The following is a 14,616-nucleotide window of genomic DNA, read 5'->3' as shown; positions in this document are numbered from 1 at the left end:
ACTCCTTGTTCTGTGCTCAGGAATCACTCCTGGTGGGGCTCAGCAGACCATATGAGGTGCTGTGGTTCAAACTTGGGTTGGCTGTGTGCAAGGCAAGCACATTCCCCGCTGTACTTTCTCCAGCCCCTCAAGGTGCTGTATTCTACTCCAGTGGCAGAACAGGATCAAAGGGTAGATTGACTCCGAAAGAGAATCGCTGTGAGAATCTGCTTTAAGCAGGGTCCTTTCTCCTCCCTCCCCAAGTGCACGTGCATTCAAAGTTCAGCAGAACATTTCTGGAGGTGCTGGCTAGCTCCAGGGCAAGGATTCCTTTTATCTACTGGAGGTTCTGTCAACTCTCTAAAGTAATTGGGGAGGGGGTGTTTGGCACAAAGCTAGCTTTCAATCAATTAGGACACACACACACACACACACACACACACACACACACATACACACACACACACACACACACACTGCAGTGCTAAGTCTATTTCTCTGTGACTCCACTTGTCCTGAAGCCTTCTTGTCCATGGACTAGGAATATCATTAATCTCTCAACATCTCCACCCCACACTACAATTCTGGCCTTTCCAATTGGCTTGAGAACTGAGGGGAGCCACAGCGGATCTATCCCTGGGCTCTGTGATTTACTGCCTGCTGCTCCCTATAAAACCAGAGAGGCTCAGCCACACCTTGGCCTGGCAGCCTGCTCCGGCTCCGGCTCCGGGGGAGGAGGCCCCGCGGGGACATAGTAGCTGGAGCCTTTGAGAGGCCGGGCAGCTCTTCCCTGGGAGGGGAGATCAGGCTGTGTCAGGTGGGTGTGAGAGCAGCATGGGGGTGACCCTGGGCTTTCCAGAAGGTAAGGTTGGGGAGGCTGAGACCGCAAGTCCGGTTACTAATAGTTCTTGGGAGCTGGCAACTTCCTGCCTCGACAGGCGAATGGACTTTGGGCCCTATTGACAGGGGCTGTTGGGAAGTCAGTTTCCAGAGCTGCCCAAAGCGTCAGCAAGGACATGGAGCTGAGCCGAACAATGGTGAAGCCGAGGGCAGGAATACAGGCTAGCCCTCGGTAGGCTAATCCTCCCTGGGTGTCTCAGAAGCAAGTGTGGCTGTAGACTAGGGCCCAGGTTGTGGTGGTGGGGTGTGTGTGTGTGTGTGTGTGTGTGAAAATAGAGGATGCTGGGTCCAGGGTGGCCCAGATTGGGGGATGGAGGTGAGAATGTCTGGGCATTAAGAGTTACAAGCAGGGGCTGGAGCGATAGCACAGAGGGTAGGGCGTTTGCCTTGCACGCAGCCAACTCTGGTTCAATTCCCAGCATCCCATATGGCCCCCTGAGCACCGCCAGGAGTAACTCCTGAGTGCATGAGCCAGGAGTAACCCCTGTGCATTGCCGGGTGTGACACAAAAAAAGAAAAAAAAGAAAAAAAAAAGAGTTAAAAGCAGTGAAGGGACCATGACTTGAACCTCCCGGTCTCCACTCGTTCCTCCTCCTCCCTCAAAACAGAGAACCAGTCAGTGGATTGACACTTGGAATTCTTGTTAGTGGGGCACCTTGGCTAAGGGGTGTTTTTCCTTCAACTTTTGAGCCATAATCAGTGGCAGTCAGTGAAAAGGAAAGCTTTCTTATTTTCTTTGGCTTTTGGGCCATACCTGGTGGTAGGGCTTACTCCTGGCTCTGTGCTCAGGGATCACTCCTGGTGGAGCTTAGGGGACCCTATGGGATAATGGGATTTGAACTCAGGTTTGCCACGTATAAGGCAAACACTCTACGTGTCTACCTTGCACATGGCCAACCCAACCCAAGTTCAATCCTCAGCATTCTATATGGTCCCTTGAGCACTGCCAGGAATAGTTCCTGAGTGCAAAGTCAGGAGTAACCCAACCCAAGGGCTGGAGGGGTGGGGGGGGCCATACCCTGCTCCGTTTAGAGCATACTCCTGGCTCTGTGCTCAAGAGTGCCCCCTGGCATTGCTCAGGGGTTCATATGTGGTGCTGGAGATTCAAACTGGGGTCAGACACACGCAGAGCAAACACCTTACCTCCTGTTCTATCTCTCCCTCCCCTTGGCTGAGGGATTCTATGAGCCACTGGCACGGCCCACTAACCTTACGGGCATAACCCTGTGCTCAGAGGGGCATGCTTGATTGAATATTGTTGCCCTCTTGGCTTACCATCCCCCCTCACAATCACATCTGCCTCACCCCCCAAACTGCGGTGGATCAAACTTGCATTACTCATGCAAGGCAGGTGCATTATGGCTGAGTCACATCTATGGACCTCTTGATAACTTTTGTTTGTTTTTGTAGTACCAGGGATTAACTTTTTTTGTTGTTTTTAAGGACACATCCAGTGGTGCTCAGGGCCTATTCCTGGTTCTGTGCTCAGGGATTACTTCTAGCAGTGCTCGGGGGACCAAGATGATGGGGACTGAACCCAGGTCTAATGTGGGTAATACAAGCACCCTACCTGCTGTACTACCTCTCTGGCCCTGAAAACTCTTTTGTTTTTGTTTTTGTTTTGGGGCTAGACCTGATGATGCTCAGGTGTTACTCCTGGCTTTGCACTCAGGAATTATTCCTGGCAGTGCTCAGGGGACCATATAGAGTGCTGAGGATTGAACCTGGGTTGGATTGACCATGTGCAAGACAAACGCCTGGCACACTGCTCCTCTAGCCCTGAACACTCTTAGTTTTTACTTCTATTTATTTATTTATTTTTGCTTTTTGGGTCACACCCAGTGATACATAGGCATTACTCCTGGCTCTGCACTCAGGAATTACCCTTGGCGGTTCTCAGGGGACCATATGGGATGTTGGGAACTGAACCCGGGTCGGCAGCGTGCAAGGCAAACAACCTACCTGCTGTGCTATTGCTCCAGTCCCCACTCTTAGTTTCTAAACAAAAGGCCTTGCATTTTGATTTTGTCTTAGGCCTTACAAATGAAGTAGCCAGTTTTGTCCAAGGAAGAAGGAGCTCTGAAAGGGTTGGTGGGGGCTAAGGCCAACCAACATTCCTTTTCTGATCTCCCCTTCCAAAAACCAGAGTGTTTGCCTTCTTCTCTCCTCTCTACCCAAGTGCATCCAGCCGATCCCACAAGCCCATAGTTTCCTTGCCAAGTCTCAGCCTTGCCTAGAACATGTTTCCTTGGATACTTACCAACTAAGGGAGTGGCAGTTTCCTTGGGGTAGTAATGGGCAGGGCAGCGCGCCACGAGGACAGGGCCCTACGCGATCTGCGAGCGAGTCCCAGTGCCTGCTCCAGAAGAGGCTCTCTGAGATTGTGGGCTGGAACTGAATGAATGGGCCACTGGGTGGGAAACTGAGGCCCAGCAAGGACAGATGTGTGCCCCAGGCTGTCTAGGCGGAGAGGAGTGTCAGAAATGAACCAGGCCCACAGCTGGGCACCAGGATAATACTGAGAGGCCAGGGGGAAACTATGTGACCCAGAGTCAGGTGGGGTGATCTCAATGCCTTTCTAGGGCCTGAACTAGGGGTCCTGGAGTGCTGACCCCACAGGGATTTGGGTGGTAGTGGTGGGTGGGCTCAGGACCATTTCTAGTTTCAGGGGAACAGGCTGGGACCAGACTTAGGTGTCTGGCCGTGGCTGCTGTGGTTGACCATCTCTGTGTTCTGGGGTAATCACAGTCCGCACTGGGTCCCCCTCCTTTCTGTGTACTGTGTGGGTATCGTGCGGGCCCTGCCTCCTTCCAAGCTGCTGTGGAACAATCAGGTGATAGAAAAGTGCTTTCTCAGCACCAAGAGGAGCCCGAGGCCTGGAGGAAGTGAGCACAGCACTTTCTGGATTCTTCCATGCTTTCTTCTCTCCCAGTTTCCTCACTCCCTCCTTTCACCTGCAGACCTTTACAGGACTATAGGCCAGGAGTTTCTGCAAGAACAGCCCTGGGGGGGCTTTGTGTGCTTCAGCTCTCACCTCTCGACAGGGAAAGCCGGACCTGGGGGTGACCATGGGCCTCAGAGGCAATTCCAGAGCGAGGGGCTACAAGACGCCCCCGGCGCAGTCGCCAAAGGGCCAGGCAGGACTGAGTCACCTTCCACTTAGAGGACCGGGAAGGTTGGGAGCTGGAGATCTGGAAGGTGTGGTGCGGAGCGGACAGGAGCCGCGGGGTGCCTGCTACCTGCGGGGTGTAGGGGATGGGGAGGGGCCAGGGCTGTGCCCTGCGGTCACAGGTCTCAGCGGGCCCGAAGCCCGGCTCCTGGGCAAAGCCTCCAAGGACTCGGAAAGAATTCTCTCTTTCCAGGAAAAGAATCCCAGACAGCCACCCCCCAGCCCCCACGCCCCCGTCTCTCCCCAGACCAAACTCCGTCTAGAAGCTCTCGGGAATCGAGGCCAGCGCGCCCCCCGCCCCGCCCCGCCCCGCCGCGAAGCCCCACCCACACGGCCCCGCCCGCCCAGAAGCCCCTCCCACGAGCCCCCGCCACACCCTAAGCCCCGCCCCACGGCCCCGCCCCCGCCCGACGCCGGGCACCGCCACTTTCTCCCGGGACGGCACCTCGCCCTCCCCCTGCCCGGGGTTCGGGGCCCGGCCCAGGCGGGGAGGGGCCGCCGGCACGCAGCGCCCGCCCCTGGCCGCTCCCTCCCGGCCGGCCCCCGCGCCCCTCCCGGCTGCTCCCGCCGCGCGCTCCCGCAGCCTCCGCCGCCCCAAACTTTTCTCCGGGCGCCCGTCCCCCGGCGGCCGCCCGCTCCCAGCGCATGGGCGCCCCGCCGCCGGGGCCCGACCCCCGCCATGGCGGCCCGCGCGCCCCCCGCCGCACCTGCGGCCGACGAGCCGGGGGGTCCGGGAGGCCCCCCGCGCAGGAAGAAGTCGCGCTCGGGCGCGTCCGGCCTCCGCCGCGCCTTCAGCTGGCTGAGGGGCAAGCGGCGTAAGAAGAAGGCGGCGGCGGGGGCCGAGGGCAGCGAGCCCGGCGCCCCCCGGGCCAAGAAGGCGGAGGACAAGGCCAGGAAGGCCAAGGGTAAAGGCCGAGGTAAGGCAGCCGGCACCTGGGCCGCGCGCCGGGCGGCGCCGAGGGTGCGGCCAGGGGGCTCCGCCGCGCCGGAGGGAGGTGACCCCCCCACCAAGCACTGGAGCTGGGGGCGCGCAGAGCCCAGGGCCCAGCCCCAGCACCCCGCTACGCGGAGACCCCAGCCTTTATTTGCCAGGTTCAGCCCTGGGTCCTCCTTCTCGGGACCTCGAGGGGACCCCCCCAGCCTACCCCGCCCCAATGGAACAGGGACCCCTCGGTTTAAGCAGGAAGTGCTGGCAGTCTGGCTCTCGGGACGGTGAGGCACCACCCTTCCCCCTCACCCCCACCTTCCAGACTCACCCAGGTTCTGCCCTCTGCTGAGTCAGGGGCTCAGAAACTTGCCTCCTGGCCTGGCGCCAGCGGGAAAGGCAAGTGGCCTTTCGCCTCCGTGGGGGTCGCTAGGGATATGGAAGGTCAACTGCACCCTAAAGGTGTTTCAGCCAAATAGGTGGGTCTGGGTGTACAGCCCCACGAAGGGCCCGGTGGCGAACACAGCCGACTTTAGGTTCTTAGCACTGCTTCTTTTAGCAGAGTGCCCACCTGCACCCCCCCCCACCTGGGCGAAACCGCAGACATCCACCTCAGGGTGGTGAGCTCACCCAGGCGAGCTAATGCCCCTCCCCACCACTTCTTCCTCTACCACAAGCAGAGACCTACTCTCATTCCCCCGGTGTTGGAAATGTGCTGGAGCTGGGGGAAACTGAGGCCCAAGGCGATTGGTGGGGGGGGGGGCGGGGGCTGTACTAACTGCAAGTTAATTTGCTGCCTCTGATCTTTGGGCCTGAGGGTGCAGAAGAGCTGCCCGAGGTGAGCAGAGGCTGAACCGCCCCTGCCAGCTGTGATGACTTTGGGGGGGCCACTTGCTTGCTTGTTCTTGCCTCCGTGGCCCTTCGTCCCCATTCCCGTCCTCCTTTTGGGTGGGAGGGCACGAGCCCCTGCAAGGGCTGGAGCACCCTGAGGGTGGGAGTCTACTTTTCTTTGCTCCTGCTGTGTGGGGAGGACATGGCGGGATCCTGGGGCCCATCTCGGTCTGCCCTGCCTGCTTTTGCCCTCCCCGGTATCCTTTCCCCGCCTCCTCTGGAGAATTAGAAGGAGCACTGCAGGGGGGCAGGAAGAGGGTGACAAGCCTCTTGTGTGATTGCATCCGGCCTGGTTTTCCTTTTGGACAGGGGCCCTCCTTCTCTGGGCCCAGCCACAAATCGACACCGGGGTGCGGGCATGGCGGCCCGGAGGGAGGGTGAGGGTATTTCCAAGGGCCCTGCAGGAGGTGTTGCTGCCGCCCCGTGGGGACTCAGGCCAGTCATCCCCGTCACTTGCACGAGGGCATGCAACAGAGGTACGGCAGGATGGGTGGTATGGTCAGACTGCCAGGGGGTCCATGGAGACCAGCCTAAGTAGGGGCTGAAAGGTCCCAGCTCGGACACTGGCTGTGGGGTCCTCAGGTCACTGGCCAGTCCTCCCCGTGCTGTGTGTTTGGAATCGGATAGCACTCGGCTTTCTGGGCAGCAGGTCGGGGTGATTTGCACCCTTGTGTGCGGGCAACACCTCCGTGCCCCTGTCTGTTGTTTCCTTTGGTCTGGAGGTGGCCCCAGGTATGACTGGAGGAAGTCCTGCTTCCTTTTGCTCCAGCCTCCTATTATTCCAATTGTTTCCTTGTCACCTGCCTGGCCCAACTTCTTTTCTGTTTATTAAGAGAAATAAATTTGATCTCTTTAATCTCCCCTAGTACCGCTGGCCAGGAAGTGGATAGCCAAAGGAGGCTTAACTCTTTCTGGGGAAAATGTTCCATGTGGAGATTGGGAAATGTGGGGACATTCCTGTGAGGTCAGGGGCCTTGGCTGGGAAGGTCATTATCTCTTCGTCCCACTCTCTGAAACGGACATCCAGAGGTACTGGTCCTGGCTCCCCTCCTCTGACTCCCTCCGGGTCCCATGGGAAACAGAATTCGGAGCACCTGTCTTCCAGGACTCCTACCCCTCACTGACCTGCACAGACTCAGAAATGGAAGGAAAAGAATGTTGATGGATTGTTTTTCTTTTGGTTTTGTTTGGGGGCCACACCCAGTGTTGCTCCGGGCTTACTCCTGACTGCACTCAGAGATTACTCCTGGTGGTACTCAGGGGATGAACTGTGTCCCCGGGTCAGCTGCGCGCAAGGCTGGCCTAGATTGCTCTGACCTTATGGATTGTTCTTGAATGTGCCAGGAGCTCTGTATTTTGATCTCATCTGAGCCCATTTGCACATGAAAAATTAAGGCCCAGGGACAGTAAGGGATTGATTTCCTGAAATTTAGTAGTTGAACTCAGATTATTTGCCTCCAAAATCGGTGCTGTTCTTGGAATTCTCCCAGGGACACAGAGCTTCTTCTCCAACCCATTCTACAGATGGGCAGAGAGCCTGACAGCAGGAAGGGAACCCCAGTCAGCTGCAGTCCTGGCTCAGTTGTTAGCAAGCCCTGTGAAATCTGGTTGGCGCTCTTGGTGGGCTCAGAGTTCCTGAGAGAGGAGAAGGGGCCTTCTCAGAGGTGCCCCTATGGCGAGACATTGCCTTAGGGGGTCTGCGACTTTTCTGTGTCTCCAAGATGCGTGGTGGAACTGAGGTGCTCTGATGGTGTTTGTCAGCGCGATCCCCTGAGCCCTCGGGACTGGTGGAAGGAATTGGGCTCGGAGGCCTGCGGGACAACATGGCCCTTCTCTCAGGCCATGTGACCCCGCAGGTTGGTAACTCCTTATCTCTGCAACAGGGATAATAAATCCTGGCTTTACAGAGCTGTTTCAAAGATCACGTCCGATAACAGACCTGCCAGGGCTCTGTGAACTGCGGAGCATGGTCCAGGCGGGGCTGGTTCTGCTGTTCTGACCTTAGGCTGCTCTGGGAAGTCTCTTAAGTTTGCCGAGATCCAGGTCAGGGAAGCAACTCTCCTCAGCTCCCCCGGGCCCCCGCGTGGATGATTATTAGTATTGAGGAGGAATCCACAGATGTTGGGCAGTTTTTAACTGTGTCCAGTATGAGGGAAAAGTGAAGAAACAAACAGGGATCCATATTTTCCAGAAAAATCACCTGGACTATAGACAAGCGAATGGGGAGGAAGTGCTTCTGGGACAGATGCCAGAACTCCAGCTCACCTGGGAGAAAACTGGGGTGGGGGTGGGGGTTGGGGTGTGTTTCTGGATGAGGCGAGCAGAGAGTGGGGGAGCAGAATGCTGGCTAATTGAAGGGAGAGCATGAAGTTACTGTATGCCAGCCCCCGGGGAGCAGTTTTTAATGTTTTCTCCTACTGTCCTCACAACAACCAGGGAGGTGGACAGTGTTGGCATTTATAGGTAAGAAGCTAGGTCTAGATCAATTTAAAGGAAATTGGTCAAGGTCAGTCAACTTTGTTCATGTGAAAAGACATTTGTATTTATCTCTGGACCATAGCTAGCAGGTGCTTGAGGGTCACTTCTTATGGTACTTGGGGGACCATGCAGTGCCAGGGATTGAACCTGGGCATCCTCCTGTATATATAGTATATGTTCCAGTCTGCTCTGCACTCAGGAATTACTCTTGGTGGTGCTCAGGGATATGAGATGTCAGAGATTGAGCCCAAGTCGGCGACATGCCAGGCAAACACGCTACCCGCTGTACTATCACTCCCGCCCTCTTGGGGGTCGCTCGGCTGTGCTTGGGGCACTGTGAGGTGCTGGGGATCCAACTGGGCCACCTGCACGCAAAGCATGTTGAATTGTGTCTCTGGCCCCAATGACATTATGTACTATAGTGTCAGGCACCCGTCAGGGCAATGGGAGCATCTGGGCTAAGAGAGGCAAGTGATGGTCATCGGGTGGCAATTGAGCTAGTCAGAATTTGTCTCCAGATAGAAGAATGTGAGGGGTACGTGTTTCTTATGCCGGAGACTCTGAGGGCCAACTCTTGGGGAAAGGAGTATGTGGTCCTCCGGGCGGTTTAGCAGGTAGGATGGGGAAAGGCTCCTAAACATGGAACCTGACAATTGAGGAGTGGCTCTGCCCAGCTGGCCCCTAGGGAGAACACTCCGTGGTTGAGATGGGCCCTGCTGCATGTCCGGGGGCAGGCCTTGCCTCACAGTGTGGGCTTTCGTGGTCTCTGAGGCTCTGTCTGGGTCTAGAGTCCTAGGGTTGGAGGGAGAGCTGGAGGTACCAGCTATGGAGGGCCTGGACATGGGGGCTGGGAGGGAAGAGAGCGCCTACCATTGGCCAGCGAGGGCCACAGGTCTGGAGGTCTTGGGAAAGGGGATGAGCAGTGGGCACTGTGCATGATGCCGCCTGTCTGGGGGAAGGGGCTTGTGCAGCTCCACGGCAAGGTGAGGACCCCAGGATGCTTAGCCTCTCTGCGGTTGGGATGGCCTTGGCCCTCTCTGTGCCCAGGGCCACTGCATGTCCCCTCTTCGGGCTGCACCTCCCTTCTCTTTCCTACTTCGTGAGCCTCATCCCTTGAGGCCGGGCTCCTGTGGCACACTCCTGGGGAGCAGTGGCCCTGGACTCGAGAGCGGGGTGCTGAGATCCAGACTTGGCGGTGCGTGCTCTCTGGGCACCTGCGTCTACGGGGGTGTTGGCTCCTAAGCGGCCGTAGCCCTGGGACCATTGTCATGGGGGCTGGGTTCTCTGGGCTACAGAAGGCAAGAAAATCCTTGGGGGAAGAGTGTGGGTCGCCCTCCACATGCTATGAGAAACAGGCTTTGTATCCCAGGGTCCAGAGGGGAGAGGGCGCTTCCTCATTGATTTCACAAGTGCTTAGTCAGTATGTGACATTAGGTAATAAATAGCTTCTACCACCAGATACTGTCCTGGGTTGAAGGAGAAATAAGGTCCCCATCCTCACGAATCTCACAGTTTAAACATGGCAAGAATAGACCCTGAACAAATAGTTAAGGGTTAAGAAGCGTCAAGGGGGCCCGAGAGATAGTACAACAGGTAGGGCACTTGCCTTGACCCGGGTTTGATCCCTGGCATCCCATATCGTTCCCCGAGCACTGCCAGGAGTAATTCCTGAGTGCAGAGCCAGGAGTAAGCCCTAAGCACAGTCAGGTGTGCCCCAGAAACAAAAAATAAAGAATTTAAGACAAAAGTGGGTGGGAGCACAGTGACCCCATTGGAAGATCAGGGAGGCTTCCCGAGGGACCAGCATGTGGCTGAATCTGACGGTGGGCACGCGGCTCGGCTCGGAGAGGCTGGGCCTTGCTTCTGTCTGAGGCTCAGTAGGCAGAGGGCAGGTCTCCAAGATCAGGAGCTAGGTCGGTTGTCTTTTCCCTAGGCCCTTCCTGGCACAGGGCCTGGCAGTAAGTGGCTTTGGTAATAGGTGGGTGATCTGAGATGGACCCCCTAGAGTCGGAGCATCTGGATCCCAGACACCCAGAGTTGATGGCCTGAGATGTCATCAGGAGGCCTCATGGCACAGACAAGTGGGCATTGAGGCCCAGAGGAGGAAGTGACATGTTCAAGGTCATCCAGCCAGCACGTGGAGGGGGCCAGCAGCCCCACCTGCTGGGCCACCTCAGCTTGCCTGCTCCTTTGTTCAGACTTCAAGTGGAAAATCCCGCCCTGCACTTCTGCTGGCGAAGAGCAGAGCAGGAAGCAGAGGCTGAGGGAGTCTCCATCCTGCCCTTACCTCTGAGAGACCGCAGGGGCTCCTTCCTGGGAGGCCCCAACCCCCACTGTGGCATCCATCCCAGCCGTCTCCTGGGAACCCCCACTCAGGTTGAAAGTCCCCCACCCCAGTCTCACCTCTCTCCTGCTCCTAAAGCAGGGCTGCCAGCCAGGTCTACTTGGGGGTGCCCCAAACCCTGCAGCTTCAGAAACTCTGACTTTGCTCTCCACAGGGTGGGGGCGTCTCCTAGGAGCCTCCCCTCCCCACCCCTCCCAGAGCTGCCTCCGCTCTCCCGCCCATCACCTGCTGGAGGAAACAAGAGAGGACACTCTGGATGGGGGCAGTGGCGATGCCACCTCCACCTGCCATCTGTGGGCCCCAGGCCACGTCCAGTGCTGTAACTGACTTGGGGGAGGAAGGAAGTAGCAGCGGCCCACTTGGGCTAAGGGCTGAAAACTGTTTTTGCGACGTAGCACCCGATGGGGCTGCTCCCAGCACAGTGTTTGAGGGGACCACGTGGTATTGTGGATAGACCCTGCAGTTCCGATATGCAAAGTGTGAGCTCCAGCAATTGAGCCATTTCCCTAGCTCTTGGGCGAAAACTCTTTACATTGCTTCATTATTACATTCCCATTATTATACTGTTCCATGCTACTGTATACCATGTTCCGCACTCCTTGTTGTTGGAGACCAGCCAGGGATCTAGCCAAGGGCTCATGTAGAGCACTTTACCACTGAGCTCCATCCCCACTGCTGGTGAAGGGTTTCAACTTGGAATTGGGGGCTGGAGAAATAGCATAGAGGTTAAAGCACTTGCTTCGCATGCGGCCAACCCTGGTTCAGTCCTAGGCATCATTTATAGTCGCCTGACTACCTCCAGAAGAGACCCCTGAGCACAGAGCCAGGAGTAATCCCTTAGAGCATCACTAGGTGTGACCCTAAAACAATCTTGGAATCCTATGGCAAGTACGTGATTCCAAGGAAGCTTATGGTGGGCTCTGCTTTCAGCAGGGCCTTTGTCTGCTTAGGACACCGCCAGAATTTTCTGAGAGTCACAAAGCTCTCAAGCCCATTTTCTGTGTTTTGGACTATACCCAGTGGAAGTCAGGGGTTTCCCCTGGTGTGACCCAGCAGTACGAGGGAACCAAGTGGTGCCAGGGATTGAAAGTAAACCTCCTGCAAGCAAAGCATGCTCTCAGCTCATTGAACTCCCTCTTCGGTCTTCAGACCCACTCCTGTGGATCCAGGAGTCTGGTCCATGTGGCACTACTTCTCCCATCAGTCCTGCCCCAGGTTCTTCCCTGCTTTGGGAAGTCAGTATTTTCCCTCTGGGATCCTGGAGCAAGTTTGGAGTAAAAGGATATATGGATGCAAAAGTGACCTGGGCTCTCTGCCTCCACTGTCACTCCCGCCACCAGAGTGAAAACACCATCTTCTCCATCCATTTCAGTCCAGGGTGCCTGGCATACCCCCTGGGGGGTCAGACACTTAGCCTGGGGGTTCGAAAAGGAGTGACAGAAATGCTGTGGGGAGGGGGGTTTGCTTCTGATTGAAAAGGGACTTTCCAGACCAAACTGTGCCTGAGATGCTGAGTTGAGTGCTAGGCTGGGGTTACACAAGGAGCTGGGGCACCCTGAGGTGTGACTGGTTCCATATAATAGGGCGGCACCAAGGCTGTGGGTGTACAGGAACTGAGCTGGGAGACATGAAGGTGTGAGGAAAGCTTTATGGGGGTAGGGAATGTGTTGAGTAGAGTCTTTTTTTTTTTGGTTTGTTTTTGGGAACATGTGGAAGCGGATTGGGCCAGAGAGATAGTAGGTTCAGCATACCTTGCATGCTTCCCATATGGCTCCATGAGCCTGTCAGGAGTGATCCCTGAGTGCAGTCAGGAGTAAGTCCTGAGTACTGCCAGGTACGAATCCCTACCCCCAAAACCAGAGAAAGTTTATGCTCTGCTTACTGAGTTCTCTCTCTCTTCCTTACTGATTCTCTCTCTCTTCCAATGCCAGGGATTTGGACTTTACTCTTAAATGTTCTCTCTGCTCCCCATATCACCACTCCCCATCATGGAACTCATTGTTCCACCTGTAAATCAAGGGAAATGGGCTGGTAGATCCCTCAGATAGCTTTCTGTTTTTATGCCAGGAGCCTCCTCTCTGTGCAAAGCAGAGTCTGAAACAGAGTTAGGTAAATAGTGTAAACTCAAGGATTATTTTCTGGGTGGATAAACGAAATACCAGTCTCTCCCCTAACCCCCCAGGATGCCCTCAGACTCTTAGTAAGTGATGGCTTCTGGGAATAGCTTTGATGCTGCCTTATTGGAGGGAAGAAATGGGTCCTGGGCATAAGAAGTATAGCGTAATGGGCAGCTTGCCCAGGCTGCAGAAAGTACAAGCTCTATGTGGATTGGAACTCAGGGCTCAGGGCTCTCAGCTACACCATGCTTCCCCAGGTGGAAAGACACAGCTGGGTGATGGAGTCACTGTGGTCCTGGGCAGGTCCTGGGTTTAGGAACTTGTGAACTACAGAGGAGGGGCAGCCTTACAGCCTGGGGACTTTCAGAAGAGGTGACACGTGGCGCCTCTTTGTTTTAGAAAATGAAGATTTGTATAAGAAGAGATTAATGAATAAGAGCACCCATCTCTGCAGGTGCACACAGATGTTGTTGGTTTCTTACATTTTTACTTATATGCTTGGTTACTTAAAAACCTCTCAAATGTAGATACAGGCAGTTGTGGCTACACCAATATACGAAAGTGCATGCAGCAGCTGATAGACCTGCACTGTCCTCTGAGAACCACCATGCATGCCCACCCCTTCCACCAGGGAGGGGGGAACACATGCAATCACAGTCTTAAGACAAGCATAAACCTATACTTAACAGTTTCATGGACTATTGCTCACATACAGTGATATTCCGCAACTTTGAGACAGTTACACATGGCTGTGCACACAAGGATACAGATAGTACAGGGGATAAGGCTCTTGCCTTGCCTAAGTTGGGTCCTCAGCATTACATAGGTTCCCCTGAGCACAGAGCCAGGACTGGCCCACCTTCCCCAATCCCCCCCCCCAAGAAAAAACTGCACACAAGTACACATCCTGGACTGGAGAGATAATGCAGTGCTTCAGGCACCTGCTTTTGCTAAAACCCTGCTTCAGTCCCTCGTACCACATATCCCCTGCCAGGAGTCATTCCTGGGCATAGCAGGGTCTGGTCCAAGCCCCTCACACCTCCACCCTCCCAAGAAAAGCACACATTCATACGTATGCAACTTGACTCAGTTATACGGATACAGTCACAGGCAAATGAGTACAGAGGAAATCATATGTTTTGTGTCAGGGTACACAGGAATATTCCTAGGTGCCTCACTACATCTCCTTCAAGCACACAATTGCAAATGCACAGCTCTGTGCTCCCCTTCCAGGTCATGCAGAGGTGGGTAATGGAGCCAGTCTGGACTTGAGTACTAGCTCTGCACGGCAGTTTGACTTTGGCTTACTCATTGACTTTATGAAGTCTCATTTCCCTATCTGTAAAATGGGATAATTGTGGATAAAATGAAATGATGCATGGAAGCAGTTATAACACTGCCTGTTATAAATGGGTGCTACCAGACTGGAGCGATAGTACAGCGGGTAAGGCACTTGCCTTGCATGCAGCTGACCTGGGTTTGATCCCCAGAGCCCCATGCGGTTCCCTGAGCCTGCCAGGAATGACCCCTGAGCGCAGAGCTAGGAATATGCCCTGAGCACCGCTGGGTGTGGTCCCCAAAGCCAAATACCTGCCCCTATTTTGAACACCAACACCAACACTTCGTAGTGTTGATGTTCAAAGCTACACACACATCCATACATTTTACACACTGGCGCAGTGACGGGCGATAGATACACAGACACAACCCTCAGGGGGTGGTAGGTAGGCGGTGAGTCCTAGATGCATAGTGCTCCGATCCGGCCTGTCTGAAACCTAGCCCCTGCTTCTCTGGCTGCAAGCGGCAGTTCATC

General features: G+C 55.5%; 1 protein-coding gene across 1 annotated transcript in view; it reads left to right on the top strand.

Moving 5' to 3' along the window:
• The first annotated feature begins 4,727 nt into the window (after window positions 1-4,727).
• KIAA1522 (KIAA1522 ortholog) overlaps window positions 4,728-14,616 on the top strand; it is a 28,856-nt gene continuing 18,967 nt past the window's right edge. The window contains exon 1 of the mRNA XM_055138779.1: window positions 4,728-4,965. Within this exon, the coding sequence (XP_054994754.1) occupies window positions 4,728-4,965 (238 nt within the window). The remainder of the gene's footprint in view (window positions 4,966-14,616) is intronic.

Source organism: Sorex araneus, chromosome 5 (assembly GCF_027595985.1).
Source record: "Sorex araneus isolate mSorAra2 chromosome 5, mSorAra2.pri, whole genome shotgun sequence".
NCBI lineage: Eukaryota > Metazoa > Chordata > Mammalia > Eulipotyphla > Soricidae > Sorex > Sorex araneus.
Note: the sequence above shows the minus strand (reverse complement) of the source record. Positions and strands in the feature narration are given on the sequence as shown.